At 36.6% G+C, this 18,079-nt stretch overlaps 3 protein-coding genes across 3 annotated transcripts; 2 read left to right on the top strand and 1 right to left on the bottom strand.

Moving 5' to 3' along the window:
- Nucleotides 1-3,392: 3,392 nt before the first annotated feature.
- On the top strand, nt 3,393-4,439 carry LOC131954256 (5-hydroxytryptamine receptor 4-like). The gene has a single exon (XM_059317833.1). The coding sequence runs from the start codon at nt 3,393-3,395 to the stop codon at nt 4,437-4,439; it is 1,047 nt and encodes a 348-aa protein (XP_059173816.1).
- Nucleotides 4,440-5,184: 745 nt separating this feature from the next.
- Nucleotides 5,185-13,579, bottom strand: LOC131954261 (actin-related protein 2/3 complex subunit 5-B). The gene is made up of 5 exons (XM_059317839.1): nt 13,411-13,579; nt 7,908-7,989; nt 7,440-7,511; nt 7,096-7,269; nt 5,185-5,742 (listed from the first exon to the last, which is right to left on the bottom strand). Exons 1-5 carry the CDS (start codon nt 13,473-13,475, stop codon nt 5,680-5,682), a joined length of 456 nt encoding a protein of 151 aa, XP_059173822.1. The 5' UTR covers nt 13,476-13,579; the 3' UTR covers nt 5,185-5,679.
- Nucleotides 13,580-13,761: 182 nt separating this feature from the next.
- LOC131954262 (large ribosomal subunit protein uL29) lies at nt 13,762-16,105 on the top strand. Its single transcript, XM_059317840.1, has 4 exons — nt 13,762-13,836; nt 14,115-14,189; nt 14,351-14,412; nt 15,849-16,105. The coding sequence occupies exons 1-4, from the start codon at nt 13,834-13,836 to the stop codon at nt 16,078-16,080; spliced, it is 372 nt and encodes a 123-aa protein (XP_059173823.1). The 5' UTR covers nt 13,762-13,833; the 3' UTR covers nt 16,081-16,105.
- Nucleotides 16,106-18,079: the final 1,974 nt, after the last annotated feature.

An 18,079-nucleotide genomic window follows, 5' to 3' on the forward strand; every position in this document is an offset into this window, starting at 1 on the left:
ACGCTCTAGAGAAAACACAAGCAAAATAAAAACATGCACAGTAATTCGAAAAACGAAATATGACGTCGACACATTTAGCGTAGAGTAGAACATAATCTCAAGGCGGAAAGTGCACACAGTAAAATGACGTCATTGATTATCGCGTAAACATTGAAAAAAAGGAAATGTTGTCTAATCTAAATGGTTTGCGTGAAGAGTTTCTTGCATACAATTCTTCGGGTAGGGGCGAAGCCCCACCCCCCGCGTAAGAACGTCTGAGCCCCCCCCCCCCTCGACAACTCAAAAGAAATTTCCTCATCGATACTCTATAATAAAATTACCGCCTAATTAATGTGTCTAATCTAAAAAGTGGTTTTCTTGCAATGGGACGGTAGACATGTTTTTTTTTTTGGGGGGGGGGGGGGGGGGGGGTGGGGTGGAGGGGGTGGGTGTGGGGGGGGGGGTGTGGGGGGGGGGGTTGGGGTGGTGTGTGGGGGTGGGGGGGGGGTGGTGTGTGGTGTGTGGGTTGGTTTCAGTGTTTCTTTCAGACTTTTTCCTCCCCGGAGAGGGGTGGGGGTACTTGAAATTTTCGGGGGCGGGGGGTAGAATTTTCTGGGAGGGGGCGGACACTGGAAAAAGTATATAATTATATTTCGTTGAATGGGACGGTAGACATGTTTTTTTTTTGGGGTGGGGGGTGGTGGAGGGGTGGGGGGGGTGGTGTGTGTGGGGGGGTGGGGGTGGGGGGTGGTGTGTGTGGGGGGGGGTGGGGGGTGGTGTGTGGGGGGGGTGGGTTGGTTTCAGTGCTTCTTTCAGACTTTTTCCTCCCCGGAGAGGGGTGGGGGGTACTTGAAATTTTCGGGGGGCGGGGGTAGAATTTTCTGGGAGGGGGCGGACACTGGAAAAAGTATATAATTATATTTCGTTGAATGGGACGGTAGACATGTTTTTTTTTGGGGGGGGGGGGGGGGGTGGGGGGTGGGGGGGGCGGTGTGTGGAGGGGGGTGGTGTGTGTGGGTGAGGGGTGGGGGGTGGTGTGTGGTGGGGGGGTGGGGGTGGTGTGTGGGGTTGAGGGGTTGGGTTGTGGGGGGGTGGGGTGGTGTGGGGGGGGTGGGGGGGGTGGGGTGGGGGGTGGTGTGTGGGGGGGTGGGTTGGTTTTAGTTTAGAGAAAAGAGACAGCACTATCAGCCTAGCGCCCGTTGTACCCTTCCTCAACGGGCCATTTTTCTCGTCTATATATATAATTATCTTCTGGGAGACGCTAGAAAACAAGCTGTAAACGCGCTCCCTACCACCCCCACCCCTACATGGTCTGGTGAGCTGTGGTTCATTCTAAATGTTTACAAACAGAGCCGGGTTTAGTGGCGACTATTAGGGGCAGATTATTTAGTTTGAAACGATTTTAAACGTAGGGGGAGGGTAACTAAGTGGAGTTTACTTTAACGGAGGGGGGGGGGGGGGGGGGGGTTATCGTCCTTAACGAGCTACTTAAAGTGTTTTAAAGAAATATTTTCAGTGGCAGCGTTGGTACTGTCGAATCCACAAATTATGAATTACTGAAAAGTAGAAAATAAAACAACTAAATAGCGGCGTATGATACGCTGCGGGTCGGCTCGTTATTTATAATCTATAAACGGAGCAGTGTGGTCAGAAGGTAGAGGTCACAACTGAAAACCCGAACGTCTCCAGCTGAACACAGGAACCAGTCTGTAGGACCTTCTTTACACTACATGCCCACAAAGCTCGTGTATATCAGTCGTTAGGTCGGCCATTTTCTATTTGGCTACTTTTTGTTATTGCTCCAGCGAAAGAGTAATTTTAAAAAGGCTATTTTTAGCGTGTATGTATGTGTGTGTAGTAGTTGGGGAGAGGGAGGTGTATGGAGTAAACTCACGACTACAACTACAGGGAGATAATCGATACACTTCAAGTGGTTAAAAGCGTTGTTTGCTCTCCCCTGTCCCACTGCTAGATAACAAAAAGGCTTTTAACAATCTCATGCGCAGTGTCGGGGTATATAACAATTTGTTGTGAAAATACATTGTAGAAACTTTACAACATTTCTCATCGATTAATCGCTGCAGCTTATTTGGTTTAGTTTTTTTTTTTTTTTAGGTTTAGCTATACATTTCAAAAGGTATAGTTCAGTAAAATGTGGGATAATATATATATATATATATATATATATATATATATATATATATATATATATATATATATATATATATATATATATATATAATTTAGCATATATATAGCCTGTATATATAGAAATGTAGATATATGTCAATATATACAGGCTCATGTGATGACATTATATACAATATGCTCTACAAATGCAATTAGATGACATTAACTACATCATTATTATCTTTTCAACGTGCAATAGTGTGTAAATACTTCTTGTAAATACTTCTTGCAAAATATCAATCAACACCAATTTTATTTATATCTCTTTTTTCAAAAGAGCATGTTTAAAGTTATAATTCTATAGAAGCTAAAATTATCGCCTAGAATTTTTCGACACGTTTTGTTTAACTTGGCCTGATAACGTTAATGAATATCTGAACATAATTCAAGTGATCCATCGATTGTGCTTAATTGGTGGCTAAACATCACGTGATTACTAGTCCCGGGTGTGGTCAAATAAAATCATGAATAAATCGTATACGTCATTAGATGTAATGTGGTTGTGTTTGGTGAGGCAATGTGAAAACGTCAGATACATAGGCCCTATGTGATATTGTGTTTTCGTCGGAATCGATAGCTTTGAAGTTTAGCCAAATTTAACGATAACATTATGTAAATAATCAATTGTTTTAATTTAGTAAAGGCTGAAATTCAAAATTTAAGAAACAGTAAAATTTAAACTCGACAAGAGAATTAGGATATTCGAGAGGGTGACTTGCACTCAAGTGCAGCATTTCAATTAGCTTTTATTTATTGGACAAATCAGTAGTTCAAGGGAAATTCAAGACTAATGGTGAATCTGCTTCAGAATTGTGCTAATGATATTCTGTTCCGTCTAAGGCCTTGCAATATTCAAGAGATTAGCAAAACTATAAAATTATGGATTTATTAACTTTATTGCTTTTGTTTAAAAAAAAAAGAGTAGGCATACATTATTTTAAAGTCAAAGAAATGTAAAGAAGTACATCAGCTTTATTTTAACTTTATCACATAAAAAAGACAGATTATTGTATTGTGATTTTCAACTAAAATAAAGCCGTCAGATCCGTGTAAGTGCTAAAAGACAGGTAACATAAACCATGAATGTGACAAACTGTTCAGTGTTTGGAATTGATTTGACACGACATGGGTATCAGATGTTCCCGAACAGCCCTTCACTCATCGTAGTTAATGTTATCTTGACCTGCGTCGCGTTGTTTACATTTGTCGCCAACACAACCATCATGGCCGCCTTGATAAAGAGCAATAGCTCGAGGATATTCAGGCATGCGCAGAACGACATCTCCAAGACGCTGACCATCTCAATGGCCTTGACCGGAGCCCTGACTGGTCTGTTTATAATGCCGTTGGGAATATTTGAACTGATTCACGATGGGAAATGGATTCTGGGGGGTTTATCATGTAATGTGAGAATGGCATCGACAAGTATACTATGCGCGGTGTCTGTGTACCACATCACATCGATGGCCATCATAAGATATACAGCTGTGTGTAAGCCTATGTATTACAGACTATTTACCAACAAGACTGGGTATGTCATGGTTGTATTCTCGTGGATATTCCCAGCATCCATCATTATTGTCATCAACGCAACAGGTTGGTGGTTTCAGGGCAGAGAACAGGTAAACAGATGCCTTGAGCTGGCACAGTTGTGTGGACAGATGTACAACACATCAGCCATCCTGTTTATGTTTCCTGTCTGTGTATTCATTCCTCTAGCCTTGACCTACCCGCTTTACGTCTGCATCTTGCGGGATATCTGGAAGTTCAATCAGCGGAAGTCGCTATTTTTAGCTCGGAGATTCATGGATTCTAGCGAGACTTTAAATACAGACCGAAATGTTTTGTCTTTGGAGAGTAGTAGTGTTGCGGGCCACGTAAAGAAAGATTGCGTTTTAAATGAACAAGAAAGTTCAAAATCTCCTGAAGATTTGAACACAGTGTTCACAACGTCAGGCGACGGGTCTGGGAACACGCCCAGTAGACAGAGGGTGATGGAACGTCCTGAGAATCACCAGACCTCGAGGAATCTAAAAGCTAACCTCACCATCGGCTGCATCCTCGTCTGCTGTACCGTCTGCTGGATGCCATCTTGGATCCTGGCCATGGGCGCGCTGTTCGATATCTACCCCTGGCCGTACTGGTCAACGGTCATCATCATCTGGCTGGCGTACCTTAACTCAGCCATCAACCCATTTTTGTACTGCTTTAACAAAGTCGTCTGGAACGCCGTCAGGGCTCTGGTCTGCAGACGGCTTGCTGACAGTTAACGTTTTAAAGTTGTATGCATAGTTGGTAACAAACGTTCTAAAGTTGTATGCATGGTTGATAACAAGCGTTCTAAAGGTGTAGTCTTTATGTAATTGTAAATAAATATTATATTTCTAAAAATGTGTGCTTCAGAGGTTATTAAAAATGTATATGCAAGCATTGAGACCCATATCTTTTCTTCTTCTTCGTTCTTAATTTTAGTATTGGAAGGGATCCCCTCCAACACAATTAAGGAAACGTGTCAACTTGTTATGCACCATTGACTCCGATTTCAGCCTGCTTTTCTTTTTGGATTTGCTTCCATAGCCTTTGTCCAACCAAGAACAAACTACAAGGCAGCAGTTGTTTGATTTTGGAGTTGTCTCTCATAGAAGAGTGGCTGTCCCCAGCTAACGAGCCTCATCTGCCCGAGGGTTCGAATTTGGTTTAGCAACCATGAGCTTTACCGACTAGACCACTGAGACCCATATGATAAATTGTAAGCTTCTCATTGTTGATGCGGATTGTGAATGTTCAGGTATTATTCCAGCATCAGATGATAAAAATTTAATATCACTTAATATCCACATATGGTTATCATTTTTAAATCACTGGCTAGTGATGGCCACTATACTCCCCCCCCCCCATGACCATGTATTACAAGAGAAAGTGCAAAATTTAAACCAATAAATGCATCCATCTCCTTGATATAAACTTTGAAAATACTAGGATTATTGTAATAAATAATTCAACAGGAAAACAAAGTGTAAATATTGTTTTGTTTTTTATTATATCATTATTACATATGAAGGACTGAGTTAAAAACAAACCTGACATATTACATAACAGAATATACAAAGAATGCACCAAAGATGGCTGTGATTATAATAAGGGGATGTAGCTCTTGCAACAAGAAAAAAAAAACATTTTACTAACAAGCAAAAAAAAAATATGTTAACATCACAAGCAATCACTTTCAAAATTTAAAATAATTGTGTTTTTAAACTTTTGGTCCGATCCAGATTAAGAATATTTTAGCAAAAGCTTCAGCACTAGCAAGTCTTTAGTTGTAAAAGATATTTATATGTATTTTATTTGGCTTTTATACTGCTATGCCAGTGTTTCAGAACATCCCATAAATAAGGCATGAATAATTTACTAAAGGGACGTAACTCCAATATTAACAGTAAAAATTTCTATCTGACTGGTTGCAGCTGCTGGAAAGGTTAACCTAAGGGAAATAATTCGAAAAGCTGCTGGTTAAACTCTCTTCCTATCTGTCATCACTCTCATAATGCTTCCTAATCCACCGGCTGCAAAAGTCTGGAAAATGTCAAAGTAAAAAGTTATTAATTAAACTTAGGTATAAATATCTATGCTCACATTAGATAAAAAATTAAATTAAATTCTCACAAAGTAGCAAACACTGGGAAAATATAAATGGTAAAAAAGTGAAATTTACAGGATAAAATTAAAAAATAACAGGGTAACCACAAATGGTCAAACATATGATTAATAACAAAAAAAAAGAAAATGTGAGTTTCTGATTGTAGAAAAAAAAGAAATGAAAACCACAAATGTTTAAAATTAAATATTACAGAACACATTTAAATAAATCTTTTTGAAAAACACTAACAAAATGTTTTTAAAACCATTTTTAACAAATCATATGGCTACATATACAAGTTAAAATTCTACATTTTTTTACACCTTGGCATTGTATGCTGAGTACAAGGCCACACCACAGTCTACATTATATTTTTAGCGCAATTTCCATTCTGGAGAATTGCGTTTATTAACTCGTCTTTTCTGGGAATGTATAAATGGATGGATGGATGGATGGATGGATGTGTGTCCGCAGCTTTAAGTCGTATCTCCTCCTCAACGGAGCAATATCGATGACTAGTTCCAAAAGTAATTATGTTAAGCAAGTTACGAGGATGAACATAGGCCATAAAAATTCCGGGTTTCTTTCATGGATTTCCTGGAAAAGCCAAAAAACCTCGAAAAAAAGCAGTTTTTGGCCCATATCTCGGCAACCAGACCACTTAGCGACTTGAAACATTTACCAATCGATTCCTGCCATAACTTAGAACAATATTGCCGAAGAAAGTTTTTAAAAATATCCTTTCGTTCGGTCACAAAATTTTTTTTTAATTAATTAAAATTTGGACCGAATTAGTAGGCATTTTTTCCAACCACACCACACGCGTCATCACGTTCATTAGCTGCGCCATCACGCTCAATGGTGCGTCATCACGTTCAGTAGCTAGGCGCGCAATGGTTTTTAGTCATGTAACTCTATTGTAAATAAAACATGTATTTTAACCAATGGTTTTACTAACCCTGCTCTTGATTTACGCTACGACAGAGCTATTTTTAGATAACATAAGGAAATTGCGCTAAAATTGTCACTATACTTTTTAATTACCTTGTTTAACTATTGGTATGTACCAATCTGTGGTGAGTGGTCATAGGGAAACCAAACACATAAAGCTTTCATGTTAGCAATTGTGTGCAATACCACTTTGAGTGAACACATTATAAACATGTAATGTATGAACACTTAAGTGTCATCACATTGACTTTACTGTGGGGACTGTACCTGAGACTGGTCGGTCAGCAGCTGTGTACTCTACCACTCAACCATGTAACACACCTATCAAGACTACTCACCTTCTGATGCCAGGTGAGCAGGATGGCGCTGCTGTTCTCTGTTGGGGTCTCAAAGCCTCGGTAGATATATTTCATGAGCGTGTCTATACTTTTGTTATCTAAGGATTTAATACACTGGTCCATGTCCCCTTTGAACGACGTCAAGACTCTAACTGCCAGATTTGCTGCTCTATCCTGTAAGGAACATTCAAAAATAAATTTGTAATATATCATTAACAATGGTAGAGCGAAAAATTCACTAATGAATTTTCATTGAATCAATGCCATATAAGTAAACACCAATCCATGAAAAAAATGGCTACAAGTACAATGTTGATAAAAAAAACAACTTAATATGGTCATACTTTAACTGCCTGGTTTTTGGAGTTAGCTGGGGCATTCTGTAAAACAAGTTGCAAAGCTTCAGCACACTTATCTGTGTGCATCGTCAAGGAATCTTTCTATTTTAATTTTTTTTTACCCCTAATGTGACTCAACTTTATTTATTATAGAGGTAATTCATTTTCATTCATATATGTTTTATAAATGTTACATGTATTCAAAAATTCTACAACAAGGTTAAAAGAAAATATGGGTGCTTTAAAATTGTAACATTTAGTTACTTTTATTATTGCTATGTGTAATATAATGAAATTTTTTTAAAGAATAAAACAGTTATTTAGAAAATGCTAAAAATAGACCAGAAGAGTAAAATGTTAGAATATCTGTTGAGTGTAGTTTGTATAAAAAAATTACAATTTTTTCTGTGTTCTTTCAAGATGATACAAATCAAAAAAAAAAAAAAATTATAACACAATCAATAATGAAGGATATCTTGCTAACAGGTTGTTGATTTCAGTTTCATTTGGGCCCTGGTCAACACCGGATATCTCGCCATCTTCATCATCTTTAAACCTGAGACAAGAAATTTAAAAAGATATAACGTCACTTATAAGCAAGATGCTGACCAATAGTTTCTGACAACAACAGTGCAGTACTTTTTTATTCAGCTATAAACTATCGAACTACATTGATAATGTAATTGTCTTCCGTAAAATACTAAAAATGTTCTGTTTCTATACCAGGTTCTCACTGCACCTGCTCTCTCTCATCTAGCTTACTTTAGTATGATTTTTACACATAACTTACATTTGAATAGGAAAAAAAATATGAATAATACAAAGGATCAATCTGATTTAATGATAATCCTAAATTTAATTGTTGATTCAAGTATTAAAACAAAACCTCTAAAGGTTAGAATTATAACTTATTTTGGGCAATATTTTACAATATCATAAATAATTACTCTTGGCCATACAGTTCGCCTATTATTTCAAGCCAGAGTGTCAAAGGTCAATTTCATATTTAAAGCTATATCAATGTTTTTAAATTGACCATTGCAAAAATGTTATCCCACATAACAAAGATCTTAATAAAATATGGACAATCGTTCTTTAAGGCTATAGTCTTGTAATAAAATTGTAAGACTTTGTAAGCCATAATAAAAATAGGTCTATTTGGGCCAAAGATCATTTTCACTTCCACTTCTACTGCAAGACAACAAGTATCTGTCATAAAAAACAAAATATAAACACAACATAGTCTTGAATTAACGCACTAGGCAAACATATATGGATCCCTCCCCCTTTTTTTTACTGTTTAAATTTGGCAGCATATGATACGCCGCGGGTCGGCTCATATACTAATATAGGTCTACTAATAGATCTACTACTTTGTATTTAATCTAAACTATGTTTGAAATTATTATGTATTTTGTCCTGCAGTTTAAAAATGAAGCAGTGTTGATTTCCTTTAGGACTCATTAGATGTCTACTGATAAAAAATGCAGAATATTGCGTTTGTTAACACATTGGTTGTGGTTGATTCAATAATGTGGCAGCTAAAAAAGATAGCCCTAGAGCTGCGAGTTTCAATACAGCTTTAACTCTACTACCAGTAATTAGTGCCTTTTGATATTTTATTTTTTTCATATTGCAAACATCTTGTGTGTTGTTTTTCTTTTTAGAATCTTTCAAAGTTTTCAAGAATAAAATAATTCAAGAAATTCCAATAACTTCCATAATTTTTCAAGAACTCCCATAATTGCGCGCTTTTGTTTTCTTGCCAACTGGCAAAAAATCCTACCAGGGGACACTGGTCACTACGAGTTTAGCAGGCACACAGTGTAGAATGAACACAATTGCTATTTGAGATCATCAGTGACGATACTTCTCTCCTGTGAACAGATTTAGCGGACTAGCGATTCTGCGCAAATGTAGCCTTAATATTTTATCACAAGATAAATGGCCTGTTGAGGGAGAAATACAATGGGCTAGTTTGATAGTGTTGTCTTTTTCTCTAAACTCTAAACCAAAACCGCGACTTCAAATTTAATTTTCCGGCTTTAGAATATTTCCTATGTGTTCCATGTGACGTCACGTTTTATTTCCTGTTTGACTGTGAAAGTTTTTACTTTGCTTGTGTTTTCTTTATGTTGTTTCGGAATGAACGACAGTGAAAGAATAGTGAAATATTAGTTAGGTCTACAATTTCACCTAAATGCTTAGATCTACTTGCTATTCAAATCTAGAATCTAGACTCAGCTGCTTTAATCTTTTACTACACTAGGTTTGGACTGGAGGGCCTAGCCTATACTTCCTAGATCTAGCTAGGTGCCGGCCTACCACTACCTACTGCTACTCTAGGTAAAATCTTAGTTTAGCGTCGTAAATTCCAACGTAGCTAGTAATGTGCGATGAAGGTAACTAATGAATATTTCTTTCATTTGGCCATATTTATGTCATATTTTACATAATATAACAGATAATTGAATAACAAATCACAATCTAAGACCAAACCAGTCATAAATATCCTGGAATAAACTTTAAACTACCCCGTTCGAGACAACAATGAGTAAACACAAGCAGCGGCCATGTTTCAAAAACAATAATAGACTAGTTTCCCTTGAAAAATTGTCTATTCGCATGTCTTTTGTGTTGATTTTGTGGTTTAATATGCTTGTTTTGTATTGTTTTAATATATGCCTGGGGGTCGTCCATAAATGACGTCACACTCGTAGGGGGAAGGGGGGTCCGTAATTTTGTGACGGTGTGTGGTGAGGGGGAGGGGTTCAGATGGTGCGACGTCACACTTTTGCATTATAAAAAAGCAATGTTAGAAAACGAATTTTAGACGTTATTTTGCATTTTAGAAAACTGTTTTAATACATTGTAGTAACAATAGATTAAAATACTCTATTTTGACAGAGTTCAGACAAGATTTTGGAAAAATATAGCTGTTTTAAAAAAAATTCAACTGCAATTTTGAGGGAGGTTGTAGGCTGAGGTGTGACGTCATTTTAGGGGGGGTCTGGCTTTTGGTGACGACGTGTGACGGAGGGGAGGGGGGGGGAGGTAAAAATTGTCAAAAAAGCGTGACGTAATTTATGGATGACCCCCTGTATAGTAATTTTAATTTTTTTTTTCAATATAGTTGACATGAATGACTAATAGACCTTTTCAGACTTAATAGTGTGCATCCAAGACCACAACAATTGTTGGGAGGTCGAACTTTTGAACACTTTATTTGCAGTAATCAAATCAATATTAGATCGCTCATAAATGATGTCGCTCTTAAGATAGTAATGACAGCGTGCATGATTACAGAACAAACATATGAACATATTGTTTCAGATAGAAATTGTGATTTGTGGTGGGGAGAGGTTGAGTAGAACTCAGCGATGTGATTTTGAAGACGGGTCAGGTTTTTTCTCTCGTGAAAACAGGGGATGATTGTGGGAGAAAGACCAGCTGTAGAAGTATGACGGGTCATTCATTGGTGATCCATTTTCTCAGTGGGGACGATAGAACTATTAAGAAGGGTCAAGAAATGTAAAAAGCTTGCTGAGTCGCATTTCTTGAACCCCACCTTTTTCATTCCCCCACTTAGTACATCGTCACCGAGTTAGCGCTCGCACGTGACGTCATGTACCGGTACCCGCCGACCGTTAGGCTAATTTTATATTTAAAAAAAAACAACAAGCACTGCCTTTTTGACGCTTATGCGACGTTTAATTTGATTACATAAGTTGGTGTTCATTAAACAGCCCCTAACACACCTATCACTCGTCCATTTAAACGTACGTAGTTATTCCTGCAAGCTTGCTGCCTATTAAGCTCCCACCGTATAGAACTAGACTACCCATATTAAGCTCCAAAAGAAGCTTGGTGAAAACAGGATGGCTGTCCGATTTTGAAGCTGCTCTGCGCTTTATAAAAAGCACAATAAACGATAAGATGACACTTATATTAAAGTAAATTATAGTTCTGAATCTTGATACATTAAAAGTGATATTCGGAAATTAAGAGCCAGACAGTCAACATGATATTTCAATTTAAGTCCAAGAAAATAAATTTCCTCAAACGATGGAACATTACTAAATTTTCGCGCAGTTTAGCGAAATTGAATTTAAGTATTTACGTCATCTTACAAAGCGCGATAGCCTACTGGTGCTCTAACGCGGCCCATGCTAATGGCCGTATTCCTAACGCCCCGCATTAGACGCGGCTTATTCGTTGGCAGGCATTTGGTGGCAAGCCTTTTTGACGGGGATAATGTGTTAAGTTAAGGCCGTTTTGCCAAATGTTTTGCCAAAACAGCAGGCTTGCAACATTTGTGATGATTCGTTTTAAGCAAGGTATACGTATACTAATGCTTATTTATCGTTATTTTGATTGAACAAAGCATTATAGAGGTTCTCCATCAACCACCTAGGTATTTTTCCCCGTTCACCTCCTTTCGTGAGACCGACACATCATAAATTGCGGAGCGGAGCCGCCTGAGTTGACGTCACAAATCTTCACTCACTCCCGTAGCAAATCATATGTGATATCATTTATGGACAACCCCATACCACTCACTTGGGTACTTGATGATGTTGACATTTTGACAACAAGGGATAACCAAAATGTGTCTGGCGGGTGGAGACTTGCGATCGACCATAATGACAACACGCACTTAAGTTAAGGGGTGGAGTGGCTGATTATTTTAGGTGATGTTTTACGAGGGAAGCGGGTGGATAATACATTTTGTCTCTCTGTATATATAAATGATGACAAACATTTATTGTTGTCAAAATTAAGGCTAGAGATCTTAGATAAGGCAGAGCGAAGCGTAATTTTTTACATTGGGGTCATCCATAAATGACGTCACGCTTTTTTTGACAATTTTTACCTTCCCCCCCCCCATTTCTCCGTCACACATCGTCACAAAAAGCCAGCTCCCCCCCCCCCCTAAAATGACGTCACACCTCAACCTACAACCCCCCCCCCCCCCCCTCAAAATTGCAGTTGAATTTTTTTAAAACATCGATATTTTTCCAAAATCTTGTCTAAACTATTACAATTTATAAACAGTTATCTAAAACGCGAAATAACGTCTAAAATTCGTTTTCTAACATTGCTTTTTTATAATGCAAAAATGTGACGTCGCAACATCTGAACCACCCCCCCCCCCCCTCCCCCTCATCACACATAGTCACAAAATTACGGACCCCCCCTCCCCCTATGAGTGTGACGTCATTTATGGATGACCCCTTATGACTTGTTGTGACATTGACAACAAAAATATGACGGAGGTTGGGGTTTAATTAAGGTAAAGAGAAGTAAAAAGAATGTCATAAGTTACGATAGAATCACTAATTGATGAAAAGAAAAACCTGAAATGAAAATAGTGAACATTCAAACAATAAGAAAAAACTCAAACTATATAGTAATAGTAAGATCAAATAAACATTAGTAAAAAAAAACGTGATTTAAAACATGGATACAAGTTGCATCTCACAATGCTTCTAGAATTAATAAAATTGTTTGTTAGGAGATTCAGTTTTTAAAGAGCAGAATTTAAAAAAAAATGCTTTGTTATACGGACTATACAACAAGACAATCATATTTAAATACATTTTCATACGAATAGAAATGAAAGGGAAGCTACTCTAAATAACATTTTCTTAAGATGGCTGCTGTTTTTAATAGCAAATTTACTATCTCGAACAGGGTTGATAAAAATCCTATTTAAATTGATTTAACCATAGTCCTAAATGGTGATCTATTAGGCCTATTCAATTATTTATAATATTTTATCAAAATATACGAAAATATACTCATATTTAATGACATATTCATTATTGCACTCTCTCCTACATTACTAGTTTTGGCCGAATTTACGACGCTAAACTAAGATTTTACCCTACTCTACTCTTCTTTCAGTTTTTTACTTTTCCTTTTAAAAAAAAATTATTATTTTACCGTAAGCAGAAGTAATAAGTAACATTATTACCTATCTTCGTCAAACTGGTCTACATCAACTTTTCTAAACTTGCTAGAACTTGTATTTTTCGCCATTGTGATAATCGTTTAATAATGTTGCTGCTATTCACTAAAATAACAGTTTATCACTTTCCTGCTCCACCCCGGAAGTAAAACCGGAAATTTTTTTTAATACTGTGCTATTTAAAACTGAATTGTATTAATATATCAGTGATTTTTCATTAAAATAACAATAGCCTTTTCAATTAAGAAAATATTAATAATAATGAGTTTTAATTTGTAAAGAACATGCGTCGTATGTCAACTTTAATTTGCTGTTAATTGCATTAATCTGTTTTGTCTGAAAACAAATGTTGTATCAATAGTAATAATAACCGGAAACTCAACACGTCTATTCCCACGTCCAATCCTTTTCAGCTTCAACTCATCTACGATGGTAGGTGTATTTTATCAATCCGTTTCAATCTTTACTAATTCTTTACTAAAATAATATTAAATTGTCCCAAATTTATGTTTTAGATACGTAGTTAATTATCAGTTCAGTATTAGTCAGAATAAACACTGAGAATGAATTTACTTTAATTTTTGTTTTGACCATTTCACTATGTAATTTGCCGGTTTGTTTTTATCTTAGTTTGATTATGCTTGTTTGTTAACGGTGGCTGTTCTTATTTTACTCCCTAATGTAATGTGTACTTAAAAATTCTTTGGCAGGCCAAAGTCAAGGCTAAGGAACTCCGTGGCAAAAAGAAGGAAGAACTTCTGAAACAGCTTGATGAGCTAAAAAATGTAAGCTAAAATTAAATTCAGGATCAAATTTTCAGATCTGGATCTAGACTACATCTAGAAGACGAGAATATAAATCGGCGTTTTAATTAGTAACCTCAAGTAGTCCTGTTACATTTTAAACTAAGCAGGATTTTGGTTTAGTGCTGTTTTTCTAATTGCAGGAACTGCAGACCCTTCGTGTTGCCAAAGTAACTGGTGGAGCTGCAGCTAAATTAGCTAAGATGTAAGTGCTCTAATCGTCTTTTTACAAAGACCTCTACTTAAGTATGCTGTGAGCAAGGATGATGACAATTTCTATTCTGAAAACTTTTGATGTAACTTTTCGGATCGATAGGCCTGACTTGCTTGCACTTCATAGGTTGGTTAATCAGTTGGCCAAGACCCTTGGCATTGGCTTAATGAAATTCGGTGATTTAAAGTAGGGGTATGAACAAACCTAAAATAACTAGTTTTTAAACCCTAATCGCTCTTAGATCTACATGTTTTATTACCTCACGAGCTGACCAGCGGCGTAAGCATACTCAAATATGTAGTTTATTTTCTATATTTTCGTAATTTGTGAATTCATCACTAGCTATGCTGCAACAGAAAATGTTTGCTTTAAAGCAGTATCAATAGCTCGTAAAGGACAATTATCCACAGCTCAGCAGACTGGTGGGGGTAGTTGAGATAGGCCTAGGGAATGAGGGAGGGGGGCAGTTGTGGCATGCTTATGTGGTGTCCCTCTATGAAGAGAATTATATATATAGATTTGCTACTAAAATCTGTTTTTAAAAGCCCAATCTATTCTTGTTTCTGAAATTAATTTGAGGTAGGCATCCTAGACATGGTCCATGTTATGGTTTTTTACAAGCTTTTATTTATCACTTCCTCTGTCTGTCTGTCTAGACGGAAACGCAGGAGTGAAAATTCGGACAGTTCTACTTGACCGACACGATTCACAGTTGGCACGTGGGTCAAGACATGAAGACAATGCAATCTGAAACTAAATTTGACTTAATTGGATGCCTAATTGATTTTTTATGAATTAATTAAAATTTGGACCGAATTAGTAGGCATGTCTAGCCAACCACACCACACGCGTCATCACCTTCAATAGCTGCGCCATCACGTAATGGCTGCGTTCAAAAACCATTGCGCGCCTACTGAACGTGATGTTCAGTAGGCGCGCAATGGTTTTTAGTCATGTAACTCTATTGTAAATAAAACATGTAAAGTACTGAAAAAAAAATTCATAAAAAACGTTTTAATAACAAGCTTTTATGTAATGATGCACTAAAAAGTAGAAAATAAATTATAGACTACTATTTAAATAACTATAAAGAAAAGTGTGGGTGTCTTCCTTAACATTAGTAAAGGTATCCAATAGATACTAAAGTGACCCACGCTTTTCTTTATAGTTATTTAAATAGTAGTCTATAATTTATTTTCTACTTTTTAGTGCATCATTACATAAAAGCTTGTTATTAAAACGTTTTTTATGAATTTTTTTTTTTAAGGGTGTTAACTAGTGAAACAAGTATGATGAACCATTGTCCTGAATTTATGATTACAATTACAAAATACTTATGGATCGATAGGACTGACTTGTTTCACCCAGTTACCTGTTGTTGCAAGTACAATTTTCATCTTGTCTCATGGTTTTTGTGTTTGTTGCAGCTACACTGTGCGCAAATCAGTTGCTCGTGTCCTCACTGTCATCAACCAGACACAGAAGGATAACTTGCGTAAATTCTACCGTAAGAAGGCTCACAAACCCAAGGACCTGAGACAAAAGAAGACCAGGGCAATGAGACGTGCACTCACACCTTATGAACTCACCTGCAAGAGTAAAAAGGAGTTACGAAAACAGCGTCTTTATCCAATTAGAAAGTATGCTGTAAAGAATTAAAGTTGTATGATTTGAAATTATTTAAGTTTCGTTGGTGTTGTTTTTTTTTTTCATTTTCTGTATTTCTTTCTTGTTAGTTTTACTGTTTAGCCATATGCTGAATATAACAGGTTTGAAGTTTTATATTGCCTATTATTATAATGGATATTCGGCTTCCTATAAATTTGTTCTTTGTTCCCTATTATTTATTTCTAGAACATTGATCTTATTTTCAAACAGAAGTACTTTTTTTTTTAGACCGGCTGTTTCAAGTGAATGCTTCTTATTTTGAAATTGTTGAGACATTGAAACTATCTTGAACTTGAAAAATGGCATTGTCAAATACTTTATTTAATCACTAAAAGGCACGAGGTTACCATTATAAGCTAGTAGTATAGGATCAATAATTAGAGTACTCAAATTCTGGTTCTTTTAGTTTTAGCTCTCAGATTTTCAGGCAGTTGTTGTCTGCTAAACAAAAGTCAGGTGCAGTTTACTTAATGTTTTTGTGAAGAAAATCTGAACAATTGAATAGAAAGTTATTGTAGGCTTCATACTACAGTATTCTGTCTTCAGAATATCCATGGTGTGATTTCATGATTTCCATCAAACCCGTTTAGAAAGTTGAAACATACAACATGGTCAAAATTGATTTTCTAGCAACATAGTTCTGACCAGAGTAGATTATAATGTTACTTGTTAATAAGGGTCACCTGTAATTACTCAATTAGCAATATACATTTTTATGGGCTGTGTTAATTTGCTTTCTTCCTTTAATTCAACATTTTTTCACAACTCATACACTACCTAGTGTGGTCCCAGCATTGATGGACCTATTTTTCTTACACTTCAAATTGCAGTTAACAGATATATCATCCTGATGGCTCAGGATAAATACAAACCTAACCAATTAGTGTTGACGTAGGGGTCGAGTCTGTAGAGCTCATGGTTGCTAGACAGAAAAGTCTTGAGTTCGAACCCTCGGGCAGATGAGGCTCTTAAGCTGGGGACAGCTCTTCTAAGAGAGACAACTCCAAAATCAAACAACTGCTGCCTTGTACTTATTCTTGGTTGGACAAAGACTAAGGAAGCAAATCCAAAAAGAAAAGCAGGCTGAAATCAGAGGCAATGGCGCATAACCAGTTGACAAGTATCCTTAATTATGTTGGAGGGGGTTAACTTCCAACGCTAAAAATTAAGAACGAAGAAGAAAGAAATGTTGACGTAGCTATGTAGATCTTAATAAAAATTAGTTGAACACGACTATCCTGTCACATGGATGTATTTTTCTCTGTTGTACCGGGGATAAACTAAAATAATGCACCAAAATGTAGAAATTAGATTTTATTTAAATTAAATTTAATTATTCTATTTAAATTACTATAGTGTAAAGAAAAGCATGGGCCACTTTATTATCTATTGGATACCTTTACTAATATTCCCATGCTTTTTCTTTATACTAAAAAAGGCTTGTTATTAAAACGTTTATTATTTTAGAAAATTCAGTTCTTTTTATTTTTAAATGCATGACTAGCTAGAAAAAGAATGACTTCTAAAATCTCGCGTTTAAATAGTTTAATACAATTATTACTAGTGAGCATGATGATATTTCAGCAAACAAGAAGTGTTACATACATGTCTTTTTAAAGCTCATGAGTGCCATACATGAAGCACTTGCATAGCTCATGAGTGCCATACATGAAGCACTTGCAGTTCATTTGACACACAATTCTTACATTTAGCAGTATTTCTGGACACAAAGCTGCCACATTATGTTACATCTATTTATAGCTTTCATTACAGTTATCGTCTCTTCTCAAAAACTACCTCCATTTTCCGCACATTAGCTCTAGTCTGCGTCAGTATTTCTCGTCCCTTCACCACTGAATAGAATTAGAATTGCCGAGTAGTCCTTATTCACCAGAAACCTGCAAATTCTCCTTTATTTTTCTTAATTTCTGAATGAGTATAGAAATTTATCAACTTTACAGCCAATTGACTCTACAGCACCCAACCAGAG

The sequence above is a fragment of the Physella acuta genome, unplaced genomic scaffold, assembly GCF_028476545.2.
Source record: "Physella acuta isolate Inbredline_101_S28 unplaced genomic scaffold, ASM2847654v3 ptg000987l, whole genome shotgun sequence".
Lineage (NCBI taxonomy): Eukaryota > Metazoa > Mollusca > Gastropoda > Physidae > Physella > Physella acuta.